This window comes from Haemaphysalis longicornis, unplaced genomic scaffold (genome assembly GCF_048455015.1).
Source record: "Haemaphysalis longicornis isolate Haplotype H1 unplaced genomic scaffold, Haemaphysalis longicornis Haplotype H1 scaffold_12, whole genome shotgun sequence".
NCBI lineage: Eukaryota > Metazoa > Arthropoda > Arachnida > Ixodida > Ixodidae > Haemaphysalis > Haemaphysalis longicornis.
Genome location: NW_027526225.1, coordinates 51,724,195 through 51,750,635, shown reverse-complemented (window position 1 = coordinate 51,750,635; position 26,441 = coordinate 51,724,195). Strand labels below are relative to the sequence as shown.

At 46.7% G+C, this 26,441-nt stretch overlaps 1 protein-coding gene across 1 annotated transcript in view; it reads right to left on the bottom strand.

Moving 5' to 3' along the window:
- LOC144162644 (tyrosine-protein kinase SYK-like) overlaps nucleotides 1–25,543 on the bottom strand; it is a 193,418-nt gene extending 167,875 nt beyond the window's left edge. The window contains exon 1 of the mRNA XM_077693264.1: nucleotides 25,459–25,543. Coding sequence (XP_077549390.1) covers nucleotides 25,459–25,469 — 11 coding nt within the window. The 5' untranslated portion in view covers nucleotides 25,470–25,543. The remainder of the gene's footprint in view (nucleotides 1–25,458) is intronic.
- Between the last annotated feature and the right edge of the window lie 898 nt (nucleotides 25,544–26,441).

The window sequence follows — 26,441 nt, the reverse complement described above, 5'->3', positions numbered from 1 at the left end:
CTTTTACCCATGTAATATGTAAGCTTATCGAGCGTATGCTTTACGATCGACCCATACACGACTTGGAGGGTACAAATTAGTTTTATCCCGCCCTTACGGGTTTCTGCCCCCACTTTGCTACCCCCGGCTATTTATGGCTGTTCAGGAGGGTTATTAATCGGACCTCGCGCAAGGCCTTGCCGGACTACGTCGTCGCTTTAGACATGAACAAGGCATTTGATAATGTCAGCCAACCAGGAATCTTTCAGAACTTGCCCTCGCCTTCTCTAGCCAAAAAGCTCAGGCCAGGATACGCAGCTTTCTTCAACATAGGCCGATCCCTCTTAACCCTCTTTTATGACTCGAGGGACTCATCTATCCAGGTAGAACTGCCAGCCCCAACGTTGTATCTGGGTAGAGGAGTTCCACAGGGGTCTATTTTAGCTCCTCTCCTGTTTAATCTGGTAACGGACCGCGTTGCCCGAACCCTTGAACACAGGACACTGCCCTCGGTTCGCGCCTTATGCGGAGGATATTGTGGTGTGGACAGAAGCCACCGATTATGACTCAAAAGAAACTATGCAAACAGAGCTGCAAGCAGCAGCCCTGAGCTGAGAACATACGCTGTCTTAGGTCCAGCTATAGCTATCCCCCACAACGACAGGACTGCTCAGCGTCGATGGTAAACGTGGTGCAAGGAACAAATTATCTGCCTTCAAGTAAGGTATATTCTCCTTGAATATCGTAACGGTACCACGGACTGATGGGTGTTCCAGTCAGCAGCTGTAATAGCCAAAAACAGTGGATAGCCTCACTTAGAAAAGCATGGCGTTCCACCTTACGCCTAAATACCATGATATCTAATGAATATGGCGCACCAAGCAGCCTGTACCAAGCTCGCCCATGCCGTGGCACATAAAGGTTTCACTTACGGCTTCCCAATTTATGAATTACGACAGTCACGTGTTGGTGCTCTCCGCAAGATGTATCGGCACCTTCTCTGTCTGATTAGCGCCCTCACCTTCTTCACCCGGGTAGATGCTCTACACGAAGCAGTTCCCCTTCGCCTCTCACCACTAACCTCATCCAAGAAACCAAAATACGCTTCCAATATCATCTGGACCATTCGCGACAAGGAAAGACTCCAGAAATGGACCACCTAAATAGCGACTATTGTAGCAGCAAGCAGCAATTCGCCACCAGCAATCCCTCCGTGTCTGCGCCCTCCACCGGAATTCGACGCCCGATCCAGTGCAGTAACCGAACAGTGCGCCAACAAGGCGTTCGCGCGCTCGCAAATGACAAGGCAGGCGACGAAGTTGACATTTACATCGACGTGTCTTTGAATTGAATGACGGAGGCCATTGCCTGGACATCTACACACTTGCCGGAATTGAATGGACCCGGGAAAATTTCCAACACATACGGTTTCGCAGAAGTAGTAGAACTTCTGGGCATTCTGGCAGTCACCCGGCCAATTTATGACTACTCCGTCCACCTCCCGAACGAAAAAATCGCATTATCATGGATTACTGCGTTGCTGTCCGAGAATTCAACCGCCAGTTTTCTCCGAACACTACGGCAACAAATTTCCTGACCACGATACCAGACCTACAAATGGAAAGCGTCAAAATTCTCATTGTTTGCACTCCGGGACATGCTTCCGGCACACAAGGCAACCGCATGGCTTACGACGATGCCAGGGAGAGCCCACAATCACCTCCCACGGTGCTTGCTACGCCCTTCACCCCTTTCGAAGCAGATTGGAACTCCAGCTACGCCTCCTCATAAAACAAAGCAGCAAACGTTTGCAAGATGAAATACTGGTTGGCATCCTTTACCTCTCAAGCCCTTCTTGCGTTCGCGCGAGGTATTCGCCAATAAAGTACACGCAAATGCAGCGTATACCCCACGCATTATACATAAGTGCACAGCCCCAGCAGGCTCTGAATTGCGCCGATGTCCCCACTGTAATCGTGATGGCATACCAAATCTCTTCCATTTAGTTTGGCTCTGTCCTATATTCGTCCGTAACCGCCTCAGCTCCTCACTGTAGGCCCTGCACCCGTGACTGAACTGGAGTGTGTTAGTCGTGTCCGTAACGATCCCGCTACTATAGAAGTAATCACGCAGTACGCCCCTGAAAACGGTCTCTACAAATTGGTGTAGCGGTCTGACAGACTGTCCCGGACTGACCAGACCTATCCACGATCAACGTCGATAGTGTGAACTGTGCATTGCATTTTGTGAATAGGACCCCAAGACTGGAACTGTGTACATTGTGTGAATTGTGAGCTTTCCCTTTCTCTTCCCCCTCCCCCATCCTAACTTCCCCGCAAGGCCTCGTGGCCTCTCGTAATAAAGCGTTTTACTCACTCACCACATACGTACACATGCGCACGCAGGAATACACAAGTATATGCATGCGTAATGCATACATACATGCATACAGACATACACACTACATACATACGTGAAACGCGCACAGGCAACGTTCATTCAAATCTAGAGAATAGGTCGCTGCCGTAACTCTTCGCGTATTTTCGAAAATTCCTCAAACGAACCAGTTACTTCATATTTATTCACTTATTTAAACACTTTGCCCGAAAGCTTCACCGATAGGAGTGTCGGAGCAAATAATAACAATAAGACTTGGTGCATGTTATACGGTTACAACGGTAGCGAAATGGAGAAGTCAAAACTTTTCTGGGTCATGGATAGATGTAACTAAATCGTGGTGCTCAAGTTACCCCGCTTCTGTTATTATCCCAAGTTGACGCGCTTGCTTCATTCTACGCTTACCACGCCGATGAAACAAAAACGTAAAACCCCGAAGCTTGTTAAATGTATCTTAAAACGTAAACTTTGCTGATCACGACACAAATCACGGATGGGGATTTTGTGGGCTTACACAGCACCCAACCGCGTCTACTTAGCACGTTTCCGTGATTGTTTTTTCTAAAGAAAAAAAAAACGCCAGCTAAACACTACGATTGTGTCCTTTTCACATTTTCCCCAAATCAGCCTTTCTGGTCTGTAAATGCGTCTTTCGCGAATGGTGGCCCAGGGAAACCAGAGGGAGAGTTCTAGGATGGAGAAGAGAGAAAAAAAAAAGACCGAGAACAAAGGAGGCCGTTTCAAAGCACCGAATGGGCCCTAATTACTCTCGGGTCTCATTCGCATCAGCTCGAGCGCGCTCGTCGGTCGGATTCCTTTACGCCGGCCGGCTGCAGCGAGAGACGGCGAAAAGGCACGAGAGGCGTCACGAAGAAGAGCGCAGATGTTGGTTCGAACCAGTTCAATGAGAAAAAGGAGGAGGAGGAGGAGGAGGAGCGGCTGTTTCCCGAGTCAGCACCGTCGTTGGGAGCAACGCTCGTCACTTCGACACTCCCCAGAACCACCACCACCACGACGCTCTTTTGTGCCGCGGTTCGCGTTTACCTTTCTGCTTGTATTTGTCTCCGCAGTCACGCTAGCAGCGCGCCACTTTTTATTTCCCCCCCGCGGTGTCGCCGCGAATGCTGTCGCTTCCTTCACGGCGGGTGGTGCGCTGTTTATTCCCTCTCTCGCTCTGTAGAAGGGTGCGACGTTATTATATCTTGGCGCTATATTTTGTCAGACGTGGTTCGAGAAACCTGTCGCTTCACCGTCGCGGGAGGAGGGTGAAGAGAACGACACAACGCAGGGACGTGGCGGGATAAATAAGTAAAAAGGGGAGCACACGCCCAGGGTAGTTGGGAACAGCGGTGAAGTGGAGGTGAAAAAAAAAGAGCACGCAGAAGGGGAGGTTGCGCGGGGTGGGGGGTTTCGGGGAAGAATCAAGAATTTCGGGGCTCGCTCGGCTGCGTTAGAGCCACCTTGCGCTTCGCGCTTCAAGGGGCGAAGAGCCAGCATCATCCTCTTCAAGAAAATCGCGTCCCGCAAAGAAAACAAGGAAAGGCGCAGGGAGCTCCTGGCGCCTCGGGGGCCTTTTCTTGGCGCGCGCGCGCGCGCCAGCGCTTCGAAGTAGGTCGCAGCGCGGCGGCGTGGCCGCGTTCGCCGCTCCGTCGCCAGTCACTCAACCAAGGAGAAACCTCGTTGGCGAAAAAGGGCCGAGCTCGTTGAGGAGGGAACCGCGAGCCCCGACGAAACGCCTCCTAGAACTACAAGCCTTGCGAGATGTTTGGTACCCCGCCAAAACGCTTTCCCTACCCACTGAAATGTCTTAATCATAAATAGGAAAACGTTTTTGAAAGTACAATTGGGTCGCAAAGACGAGCAAAGGCACCGTCACCGGCCACACTGCGGAGGTGACGATAGAAGGCATCGCTGCTTATGGGGTGTTCGTTCTCGCACGCACCCGTAGCGACGCCTGCGGTGCTGCTGATGCCGTTGTTGCCCCGGCGAGGCACATTTCTGGCTCGAAGTGACGACCGCGTTCTCGCCGCGTGCGCTAACGGCGGGTTTTAAAAGGCGCTGCTTGACGCACTGCCTTCAGCTCCCCCTATGCCTCCCTCCGCCTTCCCGGATCCGTTCCTGGTTCCCAGAGAGGGATACGCCCGCCCCCGACCGCTGTCGCCGCCGCCCCGCCGTGCAGTTTCTTAGCCACGGTGTATTCGGTTAGTGCATTCCCCCCGGCTTGACACGGGGCGCGAAAATGCTATACGCCAAGTCGCGGCGGTACCCGGCCTTTCCTCGCCTTTTTTCAGCCGAGAACGCGTCGTGCTGGGATGACGCTCCGGCCTCGCACGTTTTTCCCACGCGAGGGAAGGATGCGCAGCTCTTGTGTTTAGCTTCTGCAAACAATGTTTCATTTCCTTCCTTCGTTACATCTTCCTTACTTTTTTTGTCATTTTTTCTCTTCCTTTCTTCCCACCTTCATTTCTTTTGTTCTCCTTTTCTTTCTTTCTTTCTTTCTTCCTTCTTCCCTTTTCTCCCTTCCTTCCTTCGTTACTTCCTTCTTTCCTTTTCTCCTTTCCTTTTCTCCCTCCTGTCTTTACTTCCTTCCTTTTCTCCCGTCCTTTTCTACCTGCTGTCCTTCCTCCGTTCCTTCGTTCCTTCCTTCCTTCCTTCCTTCCTTCCTTCCTTCCTTCCTTCCTTCCTTCCTTTTCTCCGTTCCTTTTCTCCCTCTTGTCCTTCCTTCCTTCCTTTTCTCACTCCTGTCTTTCCTTCTCTTTCCTTCCTTTTCTCTCTTCGTTTTCACCCTCCCGTCCTTCCTTCCTTCCTTCCTTCCTTCCTTCCTTCCTTCCTTCCTTCCTTCCTTCCTTCCTTTTCTCCCTTCCTTTTGTCCCTCCTGTCCTTCCTTCCTTCCTTTTCTCACTCCTGTCTTTCCTTCTCTTTCCTTCCTTTTCTCTCTTCGTTTTCACCCTCCCGTCCTTCCTTCCTTCCTTCCTTCCTTCCTTCCTTCCTTCCTTCCTTCCTTCCTTCCTTCCTTCCTTCCTTCCTTTTCTCCCTTCCTTTTGTCCCTCCTGTCCTTCCTTCCTTCCTTCCTTCCTTTTCTTCCTTCCTTCCTTCCTTATCTCCCTCCTGTCCTAACTTCCTTCCTTCCTTCCTTCCTTTTCTCCCTTCCTTCCTTCCTTCCTTCCTTCCTTCCTTCCTTCCTTCCTTCCTTCCTTCATTCCTTCGCATATTGTTTCTGCGAAGACGTCGAGTCAGCAATGAATAAGGGAACAGCCCAGTTCACAATATTACAATATCACTGTTGTGGGTGCCTATTCCGAAATTTCCAACTGATTTTTCTGCTATTCTGTTTGCACCTACTTTTGCTAACTCCTATTACAAGGACCCTTTAACGCAAAAAGCGTACGTGCAAACACAGTTGAAGGAAAACCAGCGGGAAATTTCGGAATGGGCACCCATAACAGTCGAGGAGATGCACTGGTTGGATTTGCAGAAAGCAATAACCTGAAACTCATGAATGGGAAAGCGCTACTGAAAAAATGAAGACGAAGGAAGAGACACAACACGAAGTGCTACTAGCAAATGAATTTTGTTTTGAAAAAAAAAAAAGAAACGAACATATATACACCAGAAACCCGCTCTTACGTTCCTCAGTGCTGCGTTTTCCCGGCTGCTGCGTTGTTTTTGTCTAGTCCCGGTGCAGTTCACATAGAGCCCCATTTATTAAAATCCTGACTGTTACGTCGTGGCTCAGAGTACGTTCCCGGATCATTCGTCGCAATTTGACACTCCCACCCCACGCGGGCAACATGGCGTGGACCGCCATTTGGACGTTTGACGAGCCTTGGCCAGGCTCGCTACGGAACCGACTGCATGAAGCCGCACGCGGTGCGATTCGTCACTACTAGATGGCACTATGTTACTACCTTATGCTATCACCATCATCACTGCACTTACAACGGAAGTTTCATTTCGGAATGTCGGAAGTGCGTGTTTGCCATAAAAGCACCACCGCATGAATTGCACGCGCTCTCGTCGTCATCGAGCGCTTGAAGATTTGAGAACCCCGTTGAACTTGCACCCGCGAACTTTGTCGTCCTCTGATGGCGTCGCGAAGACGGGAGGCGCTTTTTTTTCAGGAAAAGCTTTACGTACTAAACGCAGTAGACAAGCAACCAGTGCGGAAGAGAGTCGACATCGCTAGGGACCTTGCATTGCCACGCGTGGTGTTTTCCAGCAATCGCAAAAAGCCACAATCCTACATTCTCGAGTTTTTTAAGGTACGTAAGTCAAATTTTCAGAAATATATGGTTTCAAGTCAAATCTACACTGTTTTCGTTCATTTTCGAAGGTTTCCTCACTGTTGCATTTTCATGGTTATGAAGTTTTTGTTTTCCAGGAGCGCTAAAAAACGTATTGACGGGGGATTACACTGTATACAAGGAACAAGAACTTTTGAGTTACCAAACCGAAGCGATATCCAGTTTTTAGATCTTGCGATTCAGTCTATGCTCTTCCCCATCCGCTTGGTGTACCAGCGCAAATATATAAAGCCAATGCTGAGTTATGACTCGGATCATTCGAAGTCAGTAAAGAACGACGTGGCTGCCTCCTGCTTTGACAAAATCGTTCAAACATTTTATTGAGCGAAGTGTTGCCGCTCAGATGACCGCCTTAGGGCAGCCGCTTATCCAGATGAGTGTGTCCTATTGGCGAGTGAGAAGCATAGGCGGGAATAAGAAAAGCAGAAAGCAGGGCAAAAGATGCGGAAAATAAAGGAAGGGGATGATGATGATGATGATGATGATGATGATGATGATGATGATGATGATGATTGCTATTGGTTACCCCTTTGAAGCGGGGTGATGACATGTCATCATACCAAAAAGCAAAAAGGACTAATATAACCATGTTTTACACTCTTGCTTTAATACTAGCGCTGCTTAGGGCAGGTACTCAGGCTAGGGGGGCGGACATATATCATGCTTACGTAACATTTCACATCCACTTAAGAAAGTAGGGTGACTATATGGGGTGCGTGTGGTGATGTCGCCAAAAAACAAGTTGGCAATAATTCGCCAATCAGTAAAAAGGGTGATAGAAAGCAAAGGTGCAAACAAAGGTGGCTGTGGCATTAAACATGGCACAAAGTTTGTAGATTGCAGGAAAGATGCTATCTACAGGGTTCCGTTCACATGTGGGAAGGTTTACGTTAACCAGGCAGGTCGATGCCTCAACGTTCGCCTGCGCGAACATCAAAGCTCTTTGAAAGGGGCACCGTACTCGCACCTGGCTTTGCACTGCAAGCAGTGCACAAAAAAAGTGTAAATCTAAATTAGGCGACACGGCCGTCATTGATAGGCACGCAAAGCGATCCACAAGAGCGATAATCAAAGCTTTTCACATTAGGAAAGGAGCGACTAGTTGTGTCAGCCAGCCATCTGTACAGTTATCGGATATCGAGTTTGCGTTTTTGGGAGGGGTTTGGTTGTGTTTTTTTTTAGTATTCATTACCCGTGACTTGTGGTTATTTGCTGATTATTTGCTGCTTTCTGCTATCGATGTTTCATTTGTTCAAATGTATTGACGTTTGAAATATAATAATGTCATCAACGTTTTTGGTGATGACGCACATTCTTATTATTGTACCTTGTATATAATGTTCGTTTTATTTATTTATTTTTTTTTTCAAAATAAAATTCAGTTCCTAGTAGCACTTCGCCTTGTGTCTCTTCCTTCGTTTTCGTTCTTTAAGCAGCGCTTTTCCAATCATGAACATATACCAACAAGCGCAATTGGCAGTTTATCTAAACCTGAAAATAATGAACACACTCTTCCGCAAACACACGAGTAGGAAATGGAAATGGAAAAGTCTTGACGGGATGGCAAAAAACGAAACTGACTTCATTTTGAGTGACAACCAAGGTATTGTGCTGGCCGCGGATGTTCTAAGCAAGATTCAGCGCAGTGCTCATAGGATGGTAAAGTGCAAAGCATGGCTAAGTCTCAAAAAGGAAAGGTGGAAGCTCGTAAAAAGTCACAATACCAGCATCACGTCAGTCAGTGACAGGACGCAGGAGTTTAAAACAACCCTCCAGAAGAAATTCGAGGTTTTAGACGGCAAGAGTGAGGGCAGCGCTGACACCTTAAATGACAACCTAACAACAGCAATCAAAGAGTCAGCAGTGGCTGTTGGAGATGTAGCGTGTACCAAACAATCTGGAAAACGAACTCAATAAAAAAAGGAGCTTATTGCGAAGCGTTAGAACGTGAAATTGTCGACTGCGGTGGATAAAATTGCATTAGCTGTGCTGTAAAAATTAATAAACGGAAGTAAAACCAATGACATTCTGCGTCCAACAAGGCGGTCACCGAGCAAACGTTGGAAAAAGGAGGATGCTTGAATGCAACAAGGAGAAAGCTCGCTATCGGCAGAGGCAAAATGTACGCACTTAGAGATGAATATGGTAAAATTACGCACAATGTGAACGAGATAATAAAAATAGCGGAAGCAATAAGGCCGGGATATCTACGGTTCCTATAGGACGCACGTTGGAACACCGCCTCGGTCTGTAGCTGGCAGCTTTGCGATTTCGACAGTCAAAAGGCGTTTTTTTTCCCAGTGACGGTGGCTGTTCCGAAGAATCCCTCTCCATTACCCGCGCTTCCCCAGCCGCATAAAAAAGGATTGGGAGGTGGTGCTGCGAGTGACATTTTGCGCAAAACAAAGATTAAATCGTTCGCTGGGATTCGATGCCTCTCATACGTAATCTTTCTGTTGTTGTTATTCAGCTCACTCAAGGATAAATTTAGGGTTCGTTTTCTTTTGTTCTAAGTTATGAGGGAGGGAAGGTAGCAGACAAGCAGGGAGTACAGTTGCGTTTGAATATCTTATTTGCTTATACTAAAAAAATTACCCTTTTTGATTGTTACGTCGCGCCAAAATGTATTCAAAGAAAGACATTCTATGTGGAAACAAACTGTGCATACAATTTTTTACCCCGTAAGTTCACGTCCTTCCAGGTAATTGTAATAAAAGAGAAAATTATAATTGTAATAATTTTCTATATATATGAAAGATACAGAAAATATAAGTTTTAGCTGTTTGAGCGGGGCTCTTGAAACTCGAAATATTTTTGCTCAGTTTACAAAATTTCGCTCAAGCAATCTGTGGCAAAAATTTGCGAACCTTGCGCTCACCCGAAAGACGTGAATGGCGAAGCTTTTGTAGTTGAGAATTTGCGGACACATAATTAAGTTTCAGTATCATTTTTTATGTGCATAGTTGCGGTGCTAGTAATCATTAAATGTCAGTCGTCGTCATATGCTGGTACGCTAGTAATCGTCGTCACATGCATCGAAGAGGTCGTCGTCTTCTTCGCGGCGAGGAGTGTATGCAAAGTCATCCTCAGCTGTGTAGACTTCCACAAGCTCTTCGTAATCGACTCGAGGGGTCGGTGGCGGCATCTGCAAGTCGTCTCAGAAAGGACAGTGGCACACTTGTAGCCATGTCTCCAAGTATCCATAATGGCTTCTAGAGGATGCAGCGGCCGCGGTGACGTCTCCCAAGCAGAGTCTTTTAGACGTCGCACGCGCGGGGTCTCTTCTACGGTACCGAGCGCGTGCGAACGACTACCCGAGGACGAACTAACCAGGGGCGTCCGCCATTACTTGTTTTTCTTGTGTCTAGTACGTATTGCCACGATTACGGCGAACGCTAAAGTTTCGGCCAATGTTAGCCAATCTCGCTAAGTGGGTATGCGTTCGAGAGTTTTTCGCAACGCAGGAATTACGGCCGGTATCAACAGCTTCGCTGTTAATAAGAAAGAAGGAAATTTTGTTCCCAAAGCGGGAATTGTGATACGTGGGGTCACAGTTCTTCAGTTCACGGCGTTGCGCAACTACCCAAGGGGTATGTAACACAAAGTGACCCAGGATATCGCCTCTTGGTACGAGAAATAGCCATTTCTTTTGCTATATACAAGGAAAAAAAAACTACAAACGAGGCGACGACAAAATTATTATATTACGGAATCACTTAACCCTGTGAAACCCTGAAAAGTTCGCGATTTTATTGTCAAAACGCTTTACATTACTGTAACAAGCATCCAAATATTGAAATTCAGCTGCAGCATTTTCATTATTTTTGGAGCGCAGGCTTCTATGCCTCACCTGTGGCGATGATGAAACGCCAAAATGCACTGCCTAAAGGCTAGTGTTACTGCAAGAAAGCCCACTTTACAAAATGGGTTTCGACAGGGGCACATCAACTACAAACAGCATAAGCAATGGAATGTCTTTACGTGCATAACGGGTTCCACTGTGGTAGACGAATGCTGTTTCGCGTCATACGGTTGAGTGATGATGATGACGATGACGACGACGACGATGATGATGAGGATGATGATGAAGCCAGGTGCACAGATGGAACAGTTATCACGCCACACGCTTAACCAATGGGAAGCCCACATAGACGACAACGTCGAGCTAACCGAATCAGTACATTCAGATGACCCAATCACAAACTAACAGAAAATCATAACAGCATCTTCAGTTAGCCGGACGTTGTCGTAGACTCGATCTTTGTCCGATTTTATTGTGTACTTCGCATTTTTATCGAGGAAAGCTTCACGTTTTAAGCATCTTTCTTCCAGAAATGGTCATTACACTTTCTTCAAACTGTAGATTTCGTGCCAGTAGACAACAACAAAACCATTGTGAAATTCGGGAGGGGCTTGCAGACGTCGCGTTCCAAGACGTAGTTTCGCAACAGATGACATTTGGATATTTCTGGAGTGGGATAACGCCACCCAGAAGGTCGACCGTAATTTTGTAAAACGGCCGCCGATGGTGCACAGCGCAGACTTGAATGCCTCTCCTACATTTTCAAGTTACTCGTGCAATAGGGAAACAGCAATCACAGTAATGCTCACCGTATGCTGCAACGATGTGACGTTCACCGACGCGTATTCTACGGCTTCAAGTGGCTGTTGGTATTTCGTCACCCTTACAAGCGGCCTTAGTGGCCTCGCAGCTTTGACAGAGCGGGTACGGGCTACGAAGCGGCTCCAGAGCTATCGATTTGAAACCTGCGCTGTTGTATAAGACGCCTTTCGAATTTGTTGGCTTCCTTTTACATTATTTTTGATCCAAGCTGCTTTCGTAACGCAATCTCCGAGATTGCTGTAACATCCTTAAGAATAGCAAGATACTTTCAGGCGGAGTTCCAGAATATTAATAGCGAATGGTGTGTCAAATGCTCGCCCCGTAACTTCTTTAAGAAATATCGCGATACCTGATGCGGAGTTTGAGAGTATTATTATGTAATTGTCTGCAAATGTTCGCAGGCGACATCTAAAATGATCCAGTTTGCACCAAACGCCTTCCCACAAAACCAGATACTAATACGTAAACAGAAAAGACAGTAGGATGGTCATTCGAAAATGCGTGAGTTAACTGTGTTTCAGGTAACGCGAAATTGCTCTCTCTCTCAAATATCGACAACACTCTCTCTCTAATATATATATATATATATATATATATATATATATATATATATATATATATATATATATATATATATATATATATATATATATATATATATATATATATATATATATATATATATATATATATATATATTGTATCTGCTATTGGTAACGGTCTGTCCCGGCGTCGTGAACACACAGCAAAATGTGAAATTGACGCTCAAAAAATTTTCTTTTCTTTTCATTTGGTTTGCCCTTTACTAATATAATATCACCCTACAACGTAGCCCAAACTTTCAACCTTCTTTATTGCATTTTGGTGCGCAAGCAAAACTAGAAGAGACTACGTTTTCTGCTGCTACGCAAATAAAGTAACTAATCCCTACTTATGCTCTTGTATAAACACACCCGTCCAATTTTCCCCTATCTGCGCAGTGAAGGCGGCTAAGGTGCGAAGCTTCTCTTATGCAGCGAGGCCGCTCGAAATTCCCCCGATCCCTATTTCCCCTAGGCCTATTTGCATGGGACCCAACGTTGAAGGCGCGTCGTAGCGGGCGGGGCTCCCCCGAAGCTCCCTTTCGAAGCGATTTCACATATACCCTCGCCGGGTGCTTCAAAAGCCCGTTCAACGCAACACTCAATTCCGCATCGCAGCTACGCGTGCGGTGAACGTTATTGCTTCATTTTCGTCCATCGAAAGCACGGCATCTCAGGGCCCCGCAAAAAAAGATGCAGAAAGCGGATGCATATGTTATCATTTTCTCGGTGCATTAACTTTTGGTACATCCTTACAAATTTCTCGTGCTCGCTTTCTTCTTCTCCCGTTGCTCTCATTTCAATCGACAACACTCCGCCATTTCGTGAACCTTTTCTTTTTGCTTGTTGAGGGAAGGGGAACTTTTGGAGTAGTTTTTTGGTGTGTTTTTGAACGCGAAGCAGCATATTGCGTGCGGAAGTGCCAATCAACGCCCGGAAGAGAGGTTCCTTCGCATCGCCTCATCGACCGGCGCTCCATCCTCCTCAATATCCTTTTCGTGTACCTGCGCATCATATTTCTTTTACCGAAAACTGATTGGTCAGTTTCAGCTTACTGTTTGGACGTCTTTTCAATCTCGGCCGTTAAGAAGATCGATTCGTCCGTGCATGGTGATGAAGATTGGAGGCGTCTTAGCTGGCTAGAAATGGCTGTAGCGAAGTGTGTAACAACTGTTTCCCGTGCAACGTGTAGAGCTGTAGATATTTCGCAAGGCTTGAATATCAGGTTTAGGCACCAAAGTTACACTTGGGCTCTGAGGTACGCTGTCCTGGAGGGCTGTAGAAAAATTTACCAATGATTCCAAGCGTCTTCTGTTTTTGGGATTAGAGTTCGGTCTTCCACTTCTCTTAAAAAGAATCCGCCAGGGGCGGAAATGAAATAAGCGAAGTCGAATTCAGCAGCCCAGTGCTTTGGATACTAAATAACGAAGGCAGGTACTATTATGAGCAATATGAAAGGGAACACATGAACGCGTGGAAAACAGCCTCAGACCCAGCTATGAGTGATACGCAGCGGCCGCCGTCGGAAAGAAAGTGGAAAGGGAGACGCTGTTCTAACAACTGTTCCCATTTCCGCCGTGCGTCTTATCGGCTTTCCGACGATACTATATCATCGGTGAAATGACGTAAGTTGCTGCTTTTTAGAAATCCCAGCGTGGTGGGAGTGCCAACAGTTAGTGGAAGAGCGCCCTCCCTTCCCCCTCTCTGTTTTTCACAGCGCCATCCGCGTAACGCTCCGAGTCTGCTTCGAGGCTGTTTGCGACGCGTTCCTGTGTTCCCTTTTATATTGCTCATAATAGTACATGAACAGGGCAAAACCAGAAAGCTGTTTCTCCATGCCTGCTTCTAAGCTACTTGCTGCAGAGGCCCACTGGTAAGCCTCGGCAACTTCCGGTGTCAGTCATGTTGTGGAAACTCCATCTCAAAGGAGGCAGCTTTCTGAAAACGAAACTACGCCGACAATTCATTTGGTTTGCGCGGAGCGGCACTTTGTGCGGGAGAGCGCAATCTCGACGAAATCTTTCATTTCCGTTGTGCCCGACCTATACGCGAACACGATTCCAGCGCCCGAGCGCCGCTCACGAGGGACGCTTCAGTTGTTCCATCTAAGCACGTATGATGGCCCAGCTCGTCCGCAATCCCGCCGCGCACCCTCGCCCTTTGATGGGTTCTTTTCTGGCCATCTCTCCCTCCTCCTCCTTCTGCGGCGATGCTCCATCTTTTTTGCGAGTATCGGTTTCCTCAGGCGTGCCCGCATTCAACTGAAGCAGCGCTATTGCGTTCGAGGATAGCGGCGTGCGATTTCCCGCGGAGGCTAATTTTATCCCCAGACCTCGTTTCTTGCTCTCGCTTTGGCTCTCACCGTGTAATACATTTCATCCCTTTGAGAGCTTTTCTTGCCCTGTCAGGACGAGAGCGGATACCCTTCAGATGTTTTCCGGTAAATATGCAGAGGGAGGTATCTCTCTTTGCCCCCGAGCGCTGATTCTTTTTTTATTTTTGCAGTCGTCGCTGCTGCGAGCGCGGGGGCTTTGGACATGCATTATGTAGAGCACAGTGTCTTTCCGAAGGAGCGCGAGGGAAGCGGGAATCCCTGGCATTATTCCACGCTTCCGGCGGATGTCCTCCTTTTGACGTGCGCTGACTCTATCAGATCGGAGGCAGCCCTGATGGACCTAAAAAGCGTTCTCGGCCTCGGGCCGAAAGAAAACAGAATAACCGCGTGCGCTTCCGGCCGGAAAGGTTTCGACGTGTTTTTTGTTTTTTGATTTTTTTTTTGTGGCGACTGAAATTCTGGGAGCAAAAAAATTACAACTAACGTCTCGCGCGTCACCAAAAAATATAAACTTGTTGTACGGATGAGAAGACTAGCTTTCCGAAGCATATCAGGTGAAGCTGTCGGTGTTTTATTAATTGCGTTGTTTTTGAGTCTCGATGAATGCGCTGTCAAATTATTTGCACTCTTTTTGTCTCCAACTGACACCCTTACACACTGAAAAGGAAAGAAAAACACCCTTTGAACGGGTGTAAAAATCGACGAAACACCCTTTGAACGGGTGTATTTTTGTGTTCTTGCTAGGGTGCAAAGGCGTTTTAAATGACAAAACAGTCTAAAGGGTGTTTTCCTTTGTTCGTTTTTTTTTTTTGCTAGGGTGTAAGGGTGAAAGAGTGAAAGTTGTAAGAGTGAAAGATTCCTTTGAGGGTGTAAATCATTATGCAGTGCATTTTTAATCTAGATACAAATATAAAAAAAGAGCTACTTTTGTTTCTGAGACATGTACACACGTGTTAGGACGTTTGCTGTATACATTGGCTCAAATTTTCGAGAGATGAAGCACAAGTACACTGAGACTTTTTTATGCCTACATACGGTTAAATCTAATTCAACCCAACTGCTCAACCATATTCGAATTGCTATATTGAAATCCACGTCCAAACACAAGAAAAAAAATTGCGGATCAGTGTTTAGCAATCCGCTCCTGAATATAACGCGCGTTTCTGTGACCTGCCACCAAAGTGAGTTTGCACACAAGAAGCATACCAACCTAGGGCTGGCAACATAAATGCATAATCGATTTGTATAATTACGAGAACACTGTAGCTGAGAGGTGTGTTGAACAAAGTGGAAGACAAATCGAGTGTCTAATAATATCAATTAAGCGGTCACTGAAGGCATGCCTTGTAATTTTCTGCGAAGCTGCGCCCATATTAGAGCCAGAAAAATGGAGCCGAAACGTTGCTGTCTTATTTAACATAACATGTGGTCCTGTCGGTAAATAGGGGAGGGGGGTAATAGATTCGCAGCGTAGATATAAGCATACGCGTAACCTTAATGAGCGCGCTGGATGCAGTCTCACTGCCAAAAGCATTTGCGTCGCGTCCAATATTCTGAGCCAACCGCGCGACATGTCCATTGGCGTGTACCAGCCAGAGACACATCGCTGTGCAAACAGATTCAAAGGGGTCTTACTCTCGGGTCGATCTCCATCATAAATTTGCAGTATCGCAGTCAGTAGTTATAGGCATAGAAACAGCTCGGTGGAATCAAAAAATCAAACGTCCCTTTCCCAAACGAAAAGGAAACACACGCGAAACTTGATGGTAAACACGCATGCGCAACGATAGCTAAGGCAGAGCTTCATCAAACGCAGCTTATAGTACATCTACGTTTAATGTTGCTTCTATTTACACAACCTCGGGATCCGCACCACTGTCGCTCCGGAGCGTGCACACGGGCACGCTCGCGAGAATGCTCACTGGCTTTGGCGGCCGTTTGCTCGTGCATGGCATGCCTTCATCGCTTATTGGCCTCCGCTTAAGGCTCACGAACTTCGGTGTACGCATCACACTCCCAAGCACGCTTACGATTAGGCTGACGAGCATTCTCGCAATTACGCTCGCGAGCGTGTGCCCACATATCCGCTTGCTCTTCGGCCGAACGAATCACCCATTGCCTACCCATAAACGTGCGAACGTGAATTCAGGCAATCATCATCATCATCATCATCATCATCATCATCATCATCATCATCATCATCATCATCATCATAATCATCATCATCATCAGAGTCTGTACTAAAGGCTTTACTGCATCACGTTTAGCGTACACACATCGCACGTTCAAGTCACTTAATTCAAGCTGAGCTCTAATAGCTATGAAGAGTGCCAACATGAAATATTGTTTCCGATTGGCCTGAAACTTCAATGGTCCCCCCAAAATTGCGCGTAAACTACGCCGAATGTTCGCCTAATTGGATGGGAGAGTTTTTTTATATCGTAATTAGAAATTCCTTTGCAAATTCGGGTAGTCGCTGCGCAACGTGACCACACGAAACATCCTGTAGAGCATGCGCCCCCGCAGAAGTTGTGTATCTGCGCGAAAGCCTACCACTGAGAAAGTATGCGAAATGCTAAAATACAACCAGCTTTATCACCGGTTAGATTTGCTTTGATGTACAAATTAAGGCTATTTCTACGGTATTTCTTTTCAATTATAGAACTACTGTAAATTAAGAACTGACGAATATATTTTTAATGAAAGTTATGAACTTAGTTCTTGTGGCTTCATAGGTTCGTAGCAAAACGGAATTCGACGCGACCTGATGTTGTCGCATCTACCTAAGATTACTTATCGAGCTTGACCAAAGCACAATTTGAACTTGAACTCAGGCCCAACTTGATTTCAAGACGTTACCTTTAAGTAAGAACTTTGCTCAAACATGAAGTCCATCTTCTGGAAGTACACGAAGGAAATACCTTGCTCTGAATATACAACACCCAAAAGACATCGAATACATTGTTTGATGACTCGGATGAAAATGACGTGTAAACGTGGCAACAGTTCGCTGCAGCAATGCTGGAGGCATTCTGTAGATGAAGTAATCGGAAATACCATTGTAACACTGCCAATCGCCTCGCGGAGAGCGCACACCAGACGAACGTCCTGTAGAGCGTGCACCACCACACACGGTGTACACGTGCGACAAAGCCAACTTTACGCAAAGTACGTGGGTTGCCACATTGCGTTTCGGCGTGATCGATTTCTTTCGCAGCTGACGTACCCGATCTCTATGCCACACCTACATTTTCTCTTCGGTCTTTTTACCTTTACGCCAAGAAAATGAACTCGCAAATCCACCACAGCGAATTCGCTTATAAAAATGTATAGTGCGTAAAATAGGGTCCGGGAGTTCTTGGAATCTGTTTGCGTCGCTGTGAGGTAGACAGGTTGTTAAATAAGATCTTCAAAAAATCTCTCAAGATTATCGCCGACTTCAGTGATTTTCATTAGGTTCTTAGCAGTTCTATTGGCAGTTTTATTCATCATCATCATTCATTGTACCCTTCAGGGCCCTTTGCGGGGTATTTCATAAGGGGAGGACAAGTACCCAATTCCGCAATGGGTGATGGTCGATGGTTCGGGCATACACGTGAGGCAGGTTCATAATGAGATGGCAGCAACATTTGCAAATACATATATACATGAAGTAACTGTAACAATAAAAAAAGGTACTACAACAACTGTAATATGCTTCTCAGTGGCTAAGGCGTTGCGCTGCTGAGGACGAGGTCGCGGGTTCGATTCCCGGCTGCGGCGGCCGCTTTTCTGATGGAGGCGAAAAGCAAAAATGCCCGTGTGTACGAGATTTCGGCGCACGTTAAAGATCCCCAGGTGGTCAAAATTAATCCGGAGCCCTCCACTACGGCGCGCCTCATCGCCTGCGTTGCGTCGGCGCGTTAAATCCTAAAATCAATCAATCAACTGTAATATGCTTCGATTAACTGTTTGAATTTTAAGGGGTCACGTTCGTTGACCATGGTTTCGGGCAGGTTATCCCAATCTTCTATGGCTGCAGGTAAAAAAGATTTGTTAAAAGCGTTGATTGACCCATGTAGGCGCTGTGTACTTAATGAGTTAAAGAGGCGACGTGATGAGCGGGCGGGGGCGAGGAGGACTGTATTTCGTTGTGAAGGGAAATTATAAAAATGTGTATGTAAAAGGCAGAGTCGAGAAACTTTACGGCGGAATTGGTAAGGGCGGGGAGGTTCAGAGATAATTTAATAGTGGTCCACACACTTGTGCGCCACACACTCCACAATCCACTTAATGCAGCACACTCTTGTGACGCGTAGCCGCCACCGCGAGCGCCCCGTTTGCTACTCATGTGGTTTTACATCCAGCTACTGTCGTCGTGGACGCCAAGCCAAGATATCCGAATTGGGGGAGCGGGGCGTAAAAATATAATCTTGGTGCAAGCTCCCGTCAATCTTGTTCCATGAGCGTTCTGTATAAAATTTGATGCATTTCAGGAGTTTTGATAGTAAAATGCAAACTTTCCCAATCCGGAGGTTGTTTAACTTCGCACCATTATCTGTGCGTTTTTCCCTAGCCTTGTGAAGATTGTGTGGGAAAGAAATCGTTTTGTTTGTTTTGTCATTTTTCCGTCCTTTCGCCGCGAATAATAGGTCAGAAACGAAACGTTCGACGTGTTTAGCTCGACCGTAAAACATATAGATTTAGGCTGTTAAAGAAGGCCTCAGTCCAGATGTTGTTTAGAACATCTTCTCGCATAAATTTTGACAAAGGTACATAAAAGGTGCCGGCAATATACTATCTTTCATTAAATAGTATTTTCGCGACGTGTTACTGTATCCGAACAATTCTATGCTTCAATACTATTTACCCACGTAAAATTTCTTCATTCCAAATTTAATTTTTTCAAGTGGCCTGACAATCGGCAGTACAATCCATCAAAGCCATTCCATCAAAGCCATTTGAAATTATCTGAAGAGGAAAATGAACGACAGGCACGTCAAAAAATGTCCAAGGACGTCTGGCGAGAGAGAAAGGGCGTAAGATCAACTTCAGGCGGACGCAAAACAACTTACTTATCCGTAAGGCGGAAAAATGCTTGTGTGAGTAAACAACCGGAAAAGCTTCGGTGAGAGTTGGTTGTAAAGACCCTGCCAATGAACTAAGCTCGCTCCTCTCAGTACCTATAAAATCCTACCATGAAGCACGAAAAACCCTCTCATTGGGCTCCACCTCGAGTTAGTACGGGGGTTGCGTACGACGGCTTTCGGCGAAGGCATGCCACGCGAGAAAGTCAGCCGTTCGTTTTTATCTCCCTGTCGAGGATGTAAACTGGCCGGCTTCCCGGAACGAGGAACCAAAACACCCCGCGTAGAGCCACTCCACCCGGAACCTCTCTGCAACTTCCGCTTGTGGTTTCTTCGCTCGCTCTATAATTTCCACGCCTGTACGCTGGAATCTATTGTCAGGTAGATTGCAGGATGCTGGAAGAGGTGGATAGCTGGCGTAGAACAATTTTGGTGTCTTTATCGAACGGTCGGTGCCGGAATTTAACCCAATCAGTAAGCCGAATATATCTGTCCAGTGCCTAGTACAAGACGATGACGAAGGGCGGCTGTAACCGACGGTATCAAGTCAGCGTTCGCAAAATCTTAATATGCTAGAAATTTAAGCTCGAGCATTGCGCCTCGTTTTTGATATTTTATTTTTGTTTTCTATGTCACGGTTGTCTTCACAATCTGCACATTCTTCCCACATCACTGCGATCATTCCCATTTGTTTTAGCAAACACTACCACGCAGGGCTGACTTTCCATTTCACGCTGAAAAGCTCTCTCTCTCTCTCTCTCTCTCTCTCTCTCTCTCTCTCTCTCTCTCTCTCTCTCTCTCTCTCTCTCTCTCTCTCTCTCTCTCTCTCTCTCTCTCTCTCCAAACTGGAGTTTTCCTTGCAAACATGCACACTAACACTAGAGTCGATGCCGCTAAGGGTTGTGGAGAAATTTTGACTATAACCGAATATTTAAAAAAAAAAACGCCCAAATCCCTCATATACGGGCATTCTCTAGCGCCATTAAATAAACAACTGCCACGGCAGTAGTGCCAGGCTTAGCCACAATGGCGAGCAGGTTGCCGCTTGTTTGTAGAGAGAGCACTAAAAAAATAAAAGCACAGAATAATGTTGAACGGACGCGATATCAGTTACAAATGTCACGTGACTTGCCCCATATCGCATATTTATTGAATAATCAAACAAAAGGCTTTCAATCGCTGGAGTGCTCTTTTTTTTTGGCAGTAAATAATGCACCGTGAGAGAAGTCAATACGCTAGATTTACTTGAATTTACCCAGTCAAAATGAAATACAAGAAGCGTCAACTTTATTTTGTGTGTCAGGTGGGGAAGTAAGTTATGTTAGCGAGGCAGCGTAAACAACCGTAACATTTTTAGACAGCTCTGCTAATTTCAAAAGGAGGCAATTAAACTGGAAACTCCGTATCCTGTCATCGGCTGTTTCTTTCCCACGTGGTCTTCCTTTTTCCACGGCGTATCGAATTAAAAAGGCGGGTAATCAGCGCTGCATCTCCCTCTTCCCTGGAGTGTTTTTCAACCGCTCACTCCAGGCCTTTCCCTGAAAACCGTGCGCGGACAATCTCAAATTCAAATCAGCGTGGTGGTGGTGCTTGTTTTCAGTTACTTTGTCCTAAGATGCTCGTTGCCGGGTTCTGCGGGCAACATAAAACACCGGCAGTGATTGCTTTCTTCACACAAAAAAGACACAAAATGCAACACGAGTCCTAGCTTTTATGGTAGCAGTTGAACTTAGTCAACTGTAGGGAATACTAACAAACATGGGTTCACGATAAATTTCGCTCGAGTGAAGCTATAGTAGATGAGTATTAGGCAGATGATTTTAGAAACTTTTATTTAACCGTAGTATTCGTCAAAGCGAAGTTTCTTCAAGTGCAGCTTTGCTGTGGATGGCGTTGAAGGGGTTTCAGCTTACACAGCGCACACGAACACACGTTTACAGGGCAACGTAACAATTCTATCTTGTCAACATATGTTCAATTCAACCTTTCTTGCATCTGCATGCCTTCTATGAGCGTTCGACCCTGCACACGCCATAGTAAGTAATTAAGTAGTCCTATAAAATGTGCTATTCAATGAAACTATATATTGAAACGTTAAGAAATCACATGACGATTACTGTACTCCCTGAGGCGAACTTTGTGCGCAGAGCGAACTGCAGTCTCCTCAGTGTCGGCGCACATCTGGTGCGGCTCGGGAAGCGATCACGTGATCAACGAACGCACGGCGGCGCGCACTACTGTGCCGTTTGTTCGCAGCGCTTAGCTGCCTCCGAGCATGTCGTTGCAAATCATGGTCGAACCTCCCGCGCGAATGTCACGTGGTTTTGATGAGCTACAAATGGAGGAGGATCGACTGGCGAAAGTGTGACAGGGAGGGCGCTCCACGGCGGAGACGCATGGCGAAAGCGGGAGGGAGAGGCAGTGAGACACACTGAGCCCTGGCGACGCGCTGGGAGAGGACACCGTAGCAGCGTGTGCGCCCTCCCCCTCACACTTTCGCCAGTGCTGCCCCTCCGTTTTCTTTCAGTCTGGCATGCCTCGTTCACTCGCTCAGGTACGCGGACACCGCCGCCGCCGCGATGCGCCTGTACAAGGTGCCAACGCGCTGCTCACTAAAATAAATGCTGAGTGTTGCAAATGTATAGCTAACTAATACTAGCTGTGCGAGACACAAAAAGGGGAGGGGGGCGCATAAGAATTTTGTGCAACCACACGAGGCTTTTCTTACTCAAGTCACGGCTTGTTCCAAAAGTTGCCTAGCAGCTAGTTTTTGGAGTATGAATTGGAAACAGCAATCGTGGGGCTGGTGTGGCTGCAGATGTTTCTGCAGATGTGGCTGCAGACATTTCTTGAACTGTGTCATTGAAAGAGACACATGCTGACTTCTACCGTGCTATGATGTACGCTCTTTCCGAAAATAGGGCTGCGCTCCTCCCTAATAAAGAGGCTGAAACAGTGACACCGAACCATTATTTGACGAAGGTATGGTGGTGGTTTTGAGGTGTTTACAACATGCTTTTTGATCGCGCGCAGCACCAGCTTTGGCCAGTAAAACATTTGTAGAAAAATGTTATACCGCATTGAGCGGAAAACTGGCCTAAACACGAACACTGCAAGAACGACTTACGGAAATATAAATGGCTTTTTTTTGTGTGTAATTAGCTCTGAAACGTCACTGTCCAAATGTTTAAAGTTGATAGTTTCTATGATACGGGAACCCGGTGAAGCAATGTACTTTAAACGGCACGCGATGCAAGCGTTCGCCCCCAACTTTAGCTGTGCAAAATCCTTATCCTATTACATTGAATAACTCCAGAGTAATGGCTTCTGAAGAAACAGCGATGAGCCAGACGGCTACACCTCAGTGATTTATCCCGAAAAGTGTGTGCTGAAAGGGAAATTTTACGCGCTTTAATTAAACCTTTTCCTACTTTGATTTCAGTTTTGTGCACAATGTGCTTCAAATTGCCACGCTTCTCTCATTATTATTATCTTATTACAACAGCGGTAATGCTTCGATTTCCATCTGGGAGGATTCAACATAGCAACAGCGACATTTGGGGTTACATTCTTATACTTAGTCGAAATGGGGTCAGCGTCATTAATAAAATACAGTGTGGTACGACACCTCGGGTCCCCCACGATATCCCCCCCCCCCCGTACCCCACACACAATTCACATTTCACGCGTATCATACTGTCGCACTGGGCAATTTCGCGCAGTTTTAAAACGGCAATACGCATACCAGCACCAGTTTATTTGAACGCACTTGCAAGAGTTTCACCGCATACCGTAGCATCTGCAAGGTGTAGACGAACTTCGAATATCACGCCTCCGCTGTATCGTGAACCTTCGCATTGCTACGCTTTTCTCCTATCCTTTTTGAAACGTGCGCTCGAATCAAACATGGGGCACACAAAATAAGAACGGAACAGCACAGAGGCGTTGCAGTCATAGAGCGGATCGAGAAATTTTTTTCCGCAGCCAAGTAAAAATCAAGGATGCGGGGCGTCCATCAAAAGTGATTCAGGCCATCCAGCCGGGCTAAGCTGCTTTTGATTGCAGGTTTCGTTTTGTTATCAAGCGAAGTCAAGACAGCTTTTCGGAGTGCCTATAGTGCAGGATATAGCTGATTACTTCCATTTTTGCAGCCTTTGCGCGGAATCAAAAACTAAGGTCCGGCTGTGCTACATGAGCGCTTTTCGATTGGTATCATTACGTTGTGTGTGACTCTACTCTGCGTGTTATGATGCGTGAACACGCAATAAATTCCCAACCTCGAAGATGAACGCGCATGCTCTGTTTTATAATAGATTGACGCTGCAAAATAACGGGTGCGATATTAAAAAAAAAAAATTCTGAATTAGTTGACATGCATCGGTCCAGCATCATATCACTTGAGGTCAATTCATATCCCGCCACTGTTAATAATGACCGACGACCTTGGTAAATGTGCGGGTAATATTTAAAAAAAATTGAATTCTCTTTTATATAACTGCAAAGGTTTTGTCTAGTACTCTAATACAGCTGAGTTTTTTTAATGTGATGCCATAACAACTTCGGTACACTTTATTTTTGAAAACCGGACATGATAGAATATATGTTGATAATTACGTTAGCTGCAGCGAAATGCACGCGGAACGGGGCAAGGAGATAGCGACCCAAGATATTCGTAGCGTAAGAGAACGCGCGCCCCTAACGAGTAATAAGCCACAAAACAAAAGGACATAAGAAAAAAATACTAGACAGCCTTTCTTTTTTCTCTCCAAAACAACGTTTTGTATCAACGTTTTGTATCACTACGTGAAAACATCACCACTTTCTACCGTTGTCGATATAAAATAAATAGATAAAGAAAAGCTCCATACCTACCATATATTGCTTACGTTATATCAGAGCAGAAAATCTAGTATTTTGCCCACTATTCCTTTTTTTTTATTTATACATGTGGTAAGCCTACGCTGTTTCTAGTACAAAATTGCCCGAATAGCCTTGGCGGAAGTTACACAATGAAGGCCTTTGACACTGCTACTGAAAGGTCAACCACTGTACCTACAAGGCGTCAACAATTATATTTTGGACGCAATTTTATCCGGTATATGACTGTTTTCGTGGTTGTTTTGACACTCCGGATTTTTTTTTTCAATATACGTTCCTAGAAATCTGCTGCGCGTGAGCATTACCCAAATATAGGCTGAAATTTTTGGGGGGGCAAGCTAACAAAATTCATAAATGACCAGCTACGTCGAGTGCTGACGACGCAAGTGCGTTTTGGCGGTCGGGTACTGGTTAAAGCACTTCAACGGAAGCCTCTCGGTAATAACGACGTACTTCCGAAACTTGTCGAATGTCCGACAACGATACACAATTAGGGGGCCTATAAAAAGGCATGATTAGACATTGCGACCAGCGCGGTCGTCTGACAACCAAACCGAGGCAGTGTATCACAGCAGTTTCTATAATCTCATCGCTGCGCCCTCTGGAACAGGTTTCCTTGATTGGAAGAATTAAAAAATGAACGTGTTGCACGACCAAGAAAGGGGAAAACGGGTACAAACTTCCCTATCGCGACCGGCTTCGGGAACGCATTCGGAAGTATGGCGGGAAGCCGCAAGCGTCACTCAGATTTCGCCGAGAAAAGATGTTTCGCAGGCCAACAGAATATCCCTGATAATATTTTAACCACAGCATTGACTATTCACTCAATTTCCTACGCCAGACAACCCTCACAGTGTGTAAGTAAGTGACCGGGTGCACTGTTCCACGCCATTTCCTTTCCGCCTGCCTTTTTACGCGACGACCCGGTCAACGTCCTAATTCAAACGAACCTTCGCATTCTGGCGGCGCGCTTAACAGGTCCCCACAATAAACCAGTTATAGTCTAGACTTTTCTTAAGATTGCGGCGAGAACTCGAGTGGTGTCGCAAAAGAGACGGGGGTGTCGGAGAAGCGGTGCCTCCCCGTTCCGGACGTCCGACATCGCGGATAGCCGGCCGGCCAGCGCCCGGATTAAATCTTCTCGCGACGTCGCCGCGGCGGCAGTTAGGTTAGCGTTAGAGAGATAACAGGCGGCCACGAGTGGCGAGCTGCGACCGCGCGCGCGCGGCGGGACCGGGGCCCCCCCGCGGGTCCCACAGAAAGGGCGTTGTCTTCGGGCGTGTCCCGTACTCACCGGATGGTCATGGCGCGCCGGTTCCCGGGCTTGGCGCTCCGCCGATGAGCTCGCCGGCGTCGTACCGCCCCGTCCGACCGCGCCACGGCGCTGCTCTGCACGCCGCCGCCTAGCAACGCCTCGCGATCAATCCGGGCTCCCAGCGCCGGGCCCGAACACGCGGCGGCCAGCAGACGCCCGTCGGTCGAGGGGACGGCCCCCGCGCCGCTGTCAGCCCGACGCTGAAAAAGTACAGCCGACAGTCGAACAACATTTCGATAAAATCGCTTTCGCTTTCGCCCGACGTCGACTGGTTCTGCTGGACGGACGCGGACGTGTCCCGTTCGAAAGAAATCGCTGAAAAAGAAGCGGTGTCATTGAAACGGGCTTGTTTTATTTCAGATGTCGCGTAGTTGTTTGTTTCTCAAGAGCTTTTTAATTAGGAGGCCTGGTTCCACTGCGTCTCGCCAAGGTTCAATCTTCGCTGGGGTTGCCGTTAAAACCCGAGTGCAGTGAATTTCGACTGTTTAGAAGCCAACTTCATCCACAGACAGCAACCGGAATAACACATAGAAAATTTGGGGGTTGTACAATCTTGCCATTCAAATCCATCACTGCGATACACGCGAAGTAACTACATGAAGTTAGGTACCCATTTCAAATAACTTTACCCTCAAGCACGTAGGAGAGAAGGGCCAAAAGGTTTCAGCTAGTCCCTATAGTTTAGCCGTATACTTTCGTTCAGGTGGCGATAATGCTTTGCCATATTATGGCCCACCGTGTTGAAGAGTACACTAGCACGGAGACGAATAGGGGCGACGTCGCGCTCCCCGGTGGCGGACGTGGGTGTGAGAGAGAAGGAAACAGAAAAAAAACACAGACTCATTTCATTTCATTTATTTGCTTTCAGGGCCCGAAGGCATTACAGAAAGGAGTGGGGTTTAACAAGAACCAAAAATGCGCAAAAAATGCATTCAAAGCACTCCTTGATGGGTGATGACCTT